This window comes from Pteropus vampyrus, unplaced genomic scaffold (assembly GCF_000151845.1).
Source record: "Pteropus vampyrus isolate Shadow unplaced genomic scaffold, Pvam_2.0 Scaffold235, whole genome shotgun sequence".
Lineage (NCBI taxonomy): Eukaryota > Metazoa > Chordata > Mammalia > Chiroptera > Pteropodidae > Pteropus > Pteropus vampyrus.
In genome coordinates this window covers 568,555-572,488 of record NW_011889016.1, presented here as the reverse complement: position 1 = coordinate 572,488, position 3,934 = coordinate 568,555, and the positions used below count along the sequence as shown (strand labels likewise).

The window sequence follows — 3,934 nt, the reverse complement described above, 5'->3', positions numbered from 1 at the left end:
CGCACCTTGCCGGTCGTCTCGATGCCGCGGATGGTGCACACGTAGAGAATGCTCCAGGCACAGGTCAGACACAGCAGGATCCACCACTGCACAGAGCCCGAGTCGCTGATGGAGGTGGAGATGTTGAGGGTCTCGCGGTACCAGTAATAGTCTACGGATGAGCTGCGGGCGCACTCCTCCACGTAGCCTGCGGGGGGCGCTCTCACGGTCAGCGCGGGTCGCCGAGAGCAGGAGCCGCGGAGCGCGGCAGAGAGCACCGCCCGGCGCAGGAAACGCGGGCCGCGCTCCCGACTACTGACGCCAGGGAGGTCGTGCGCGCATGCACGTGTGTGCACGAACGGGGACGCAAACACGTATGTGCACATCTACACACGTGCGGACCCGTGTGCACACACCCACGCGTGCATGTGCACTGTGGGCGTGTACACCCGTGCGTGCATGTGTGCGCACAGTGTGAGCACACCAAGCGGACATGCGCGCACACACATATCCGTGCACTGGCCACGCCCTGCTTGTGGGACCCGGGCTCACAGATCAGGCAGTCCACGGCCTGACTCAGGTGTGTGCCTGCCTCTGAGCTGAGCGCATGTCCTGTGCACCCCACTCCCCTCCATGGGGGGTTCCAGGAGGACCCAGTGGTGAGGGGTGGGTGACTGCAGAGAAGAAGCCCCTGGGGAATGTGGTGGCAGGGGACAGAGGAGGGTCGGGCCACTGCCTTGCCTGGCCACTACCGGAAGGCGGAGGCGTCTGCCTTGGCTTCACCCCAGCCTCAGCCAGCGCCCTGCCCCCTGAGGCCGAAGCGCCTCCTTTTAAGGGCTTTTCTCCCGCGTGGTGATTTTTTTTTTAATTCACTGTTGCCTTAAATGTGCCCTGGTTTTCGCCCACCCGAGCCACAACCATCTGAATTTGGGGAACCCAGAGGGCCGCTGTTCGTGGGCCGTGCTCAGGGGTGCAGGCGGGCCCACCTGTTTGGTTGGCGTTGAGCGGGCACGTGCTCCACGGAAGGGGGTCCTGGAAGGAGTTGAAGAAGTACCACAGGACCCAGGCGATGATGGTGTTGTAGTAGAGGCCCACCATGAAGGACACGAACATGGACGCGATGCCTGGGGGGCAAGGACACGCTGCGGGCACCCGCGCACCGCCGGGGGAGGGGCGCTGCGGGAGGCGGGGCGGTCCCGGGGCCTCCTCCACAGAGGCCTGTGAGAGCACGGAGGGTCCCAGAGGACAGGGGGCGGCCCCTCGGGGGCTCGCCGAGCCTGCCGTGGGCGGCAGTGGGGACTGCGCTCCCCGTTCTACACCTTCTCAGACCCCGAGCACCCGAGCACCTCCGCTGCCCAGACGGGAGCGGCCCCAGCCTGGCCCCTGCCACTGACCCTTCCGTCAGATTCCAGGGGAGGGTTTGCAGAGGGCCGGGGCGGTGAGCCCCCCGGAAACAGAGGCAGCAGGAGAGAGGGTGCCCACACCGCTCCCACGCACCTACGCCCTTGAGGGCCGGGTGGATGGAGCTCCAGACGCCCACGCTGCCCTTGCGCAGCCGCTGCCCGATGGCGAACTCCAGGCACAGCAGCGGGACGCCCTCCAGGACCAGCAGGATGAGGAACGGGATCATGAAGGCTCCTGGGGGGGGGCGGGGCAATGCCTCAGCAGCCGAAGGCCACGGGGCAAAAGGCCCCCTCTGGGGACACAGGTGTTGGCACAGAGCACCCACAGAACGTTGTCACAAATACAAACAGGATGCCGTCGCCGCCACCGCCACTGCCTGCGACGGCCATCGGCACTGTTTCACGGCTGGCTCTTCGTGCTGCCTCATGACAGCGGCCAGCTTATCTGCTGTCCCCCCAAGGCTGCGCCTGCCCTGTAGGGTGAGCACAGGAACCAGTGAAGGTGTCCCCGTGCCGGGCGGAGTGCAGGGCTCAGAGTCCAGCCGAGAAGGCGCGGACGGTGTGGCAACTTCGCCTGCACGGTATGGCGAACTCAGCGTGACGAGGTGAAAAGCAGACAGCGGGATGACGCAGCAGCCGGGTCCCCCAGGGGACTGGGAGCGGGGTGCAGCCAGGGCCGGGCTCCTGGGCAGGGTCCTCTCTCCAGTCCCCGTGCCGTTGAGGGTAAAGTTCCAGTAAGAAAAAATTCGCCTCTCTCACGCTTTCTCGGGAGCTCGACAGGCAAACCTTTTGGGCAAAACTACCCAGAGGAAAGCAAGTCTGCGGTCCCTACGTGTCCCATCCTCTCTACAATGTCACCTTCGCCCACAGATCACACACACCGCCCCCGTCTCCACCAGGAGATTCCCCCTCGCCCCTGGAAACCCCACGTGGGCAGGGAACCTCTGCTGCCCTCGCTCTGGAGCCCCTCCCAGACTCCCAGGCAGGAGGCTGGGGCTCCCCGGGTCCCCGGAAGGCGGTCTGCGTCCCAGCAGGCTCCACGGCCAGTGAGCAGAGAGGGTGGGAGGGTGGGGAACACACACGAACGCCGCCAACAAAACGGGGCCGGGCTAGGCCCCGCCCCGGGGTGCCTGAAGGGCAGCAAGCCCTCCCGTGTCCCCACGTCGTGGGGCTGTCCCATGCGGCCAGAGGGCCACTCGCCCAGCTCCCCTGGCCTGGGCAGGGGCATTCGTGCCTGGCTCTTCCCAAGAACGAGCGGGTTCTTAGCTCCTGGACGCTCAGCTTCTCTCCCAAGAAACTCAAGGAATGCCAAGCTTGCGTTTGGTCTGGCTGCGTGGGGGTGAGGACGAGGGCGGGGCACAGAGGAGCGAGGGGGGGCCTCAGGTGGGCATGGCAGGCACTGCGCGGGGCTGCCGTCAGCGCGGGCGCAGTCCCCACCTCACGGACACCGGACACCGTGCAGACAGAGGCGGGGTGGTACTGGCCAGGTGGAGAGATCAGGAGCGTAGCTCGCTTCTCTCCTCTCTGAGAATTTAGGTAGCCGGAGGTGGGGCAGCAGGGTCTGAGGCGCAGCTCTGTCCTGCACCATGTGGGGGGGGGCAGGATGCCAAGCGATGCCCCAGGGAGACCTGCTGACTTCGCCGGTGCAGGGCCGGGCCGGGCTGGAGAGGTGCTGAGTGGGCAGCGTGGCCCCTGGGGGCACTGCCTCCTGGGGCTCCCTCAGCCCGCACACCATCTCTGCTGCATGCAGAACGGGGAGGGGCAAGGGTGCCGCCACGCGTCAGGGATGGCAGCCCTGTGGACAGACTGGGCAGTGCGGATGCATGGCGGTCTGCGGCTATGGGGGACACACTTCGCCTGGCCGTGCTCTTGGGCCTGGCGCTGGTCCAGAACTCTCAGCGGGGGACCGTCTGGTAACAAGGATGTGGCCATTCTGGCCGATGCTCTGAGTGGTCTGAGTCCTGCCTCAGGCCAAGTCTCCTGGTTCTCGGTCCTGGCAGGCCCCCCGCCCCCGCCCCCGCCCTCGCTGGCTTGCAAGCTGCACGGCGTAGCTTGGGGACACAGCCAAGGGGTGGTAGCCCTCCATCACCGCCCGCTTCACGCAGGGACCCGAGGCCCAGGTGAGGGCGGTGGCGCCAGGATGCGGGCTCTGATCCTGACTCAGCCAGGGCTTCTGAAAGGCCCTCGTCAGGGAAGGGCCGAGCCCACCCCCCACACAGGGGCCGCGGGGCCCTGAGTCTCTCTCGCTGGTCCCTGACGGCTGAACGTGACATGCCACTCACTCCCGCCAGGGGCGTCCCCGCCCCGAGGCCCCTGTGCCCAGCTCTCTTGGTGTGGCTGAGGCGGCTCTGCCTGCGGTCATTGTGCTCTGCCTCTGGCTGAAGGTGAACCCCAGAAAGCAAACCGCAGGGGGCCGGCCGGGGACGCGGGCGGTGGCCCAGCCCATCGGGCGCTCCCTGCCACATAGGTGCCCCCGTCAGAGGTCCGGAATCTGGGCCCTTCTCGTGATAACACGTCTCCCTGTCATGCGACACGCAGGGGCTCCCGTGGCA

The 3,934-nt window shown here is 66.9% G+C and overlaps 1 protein-coding gene across 1 annotated transcript in view; it reads right to left on the bottom strand.

Moving 5' to 3' along the window:
- The window catches only part of SLC6A19 (solute carrier family 6 member 19), a 21,667-nt gene that overhangs the window by 16,178 nt on the left and 1,555 nt on the right, over positions 1-3,934 (bottom strand). The window contains 3 exon segments of the mRNA XM_011373914.1: positions 1-187; positions 966-1,103; positions 1,477-1,617. The exon segment at positions 1-187 is cut by the window's left edge and continues 5 nt beyond it. Of these exon segments, the coding sequence (XP_011372216.1) occupies positions 1-187; positions 966-1,103; positions 1,477-1,617 (466 nt within the window).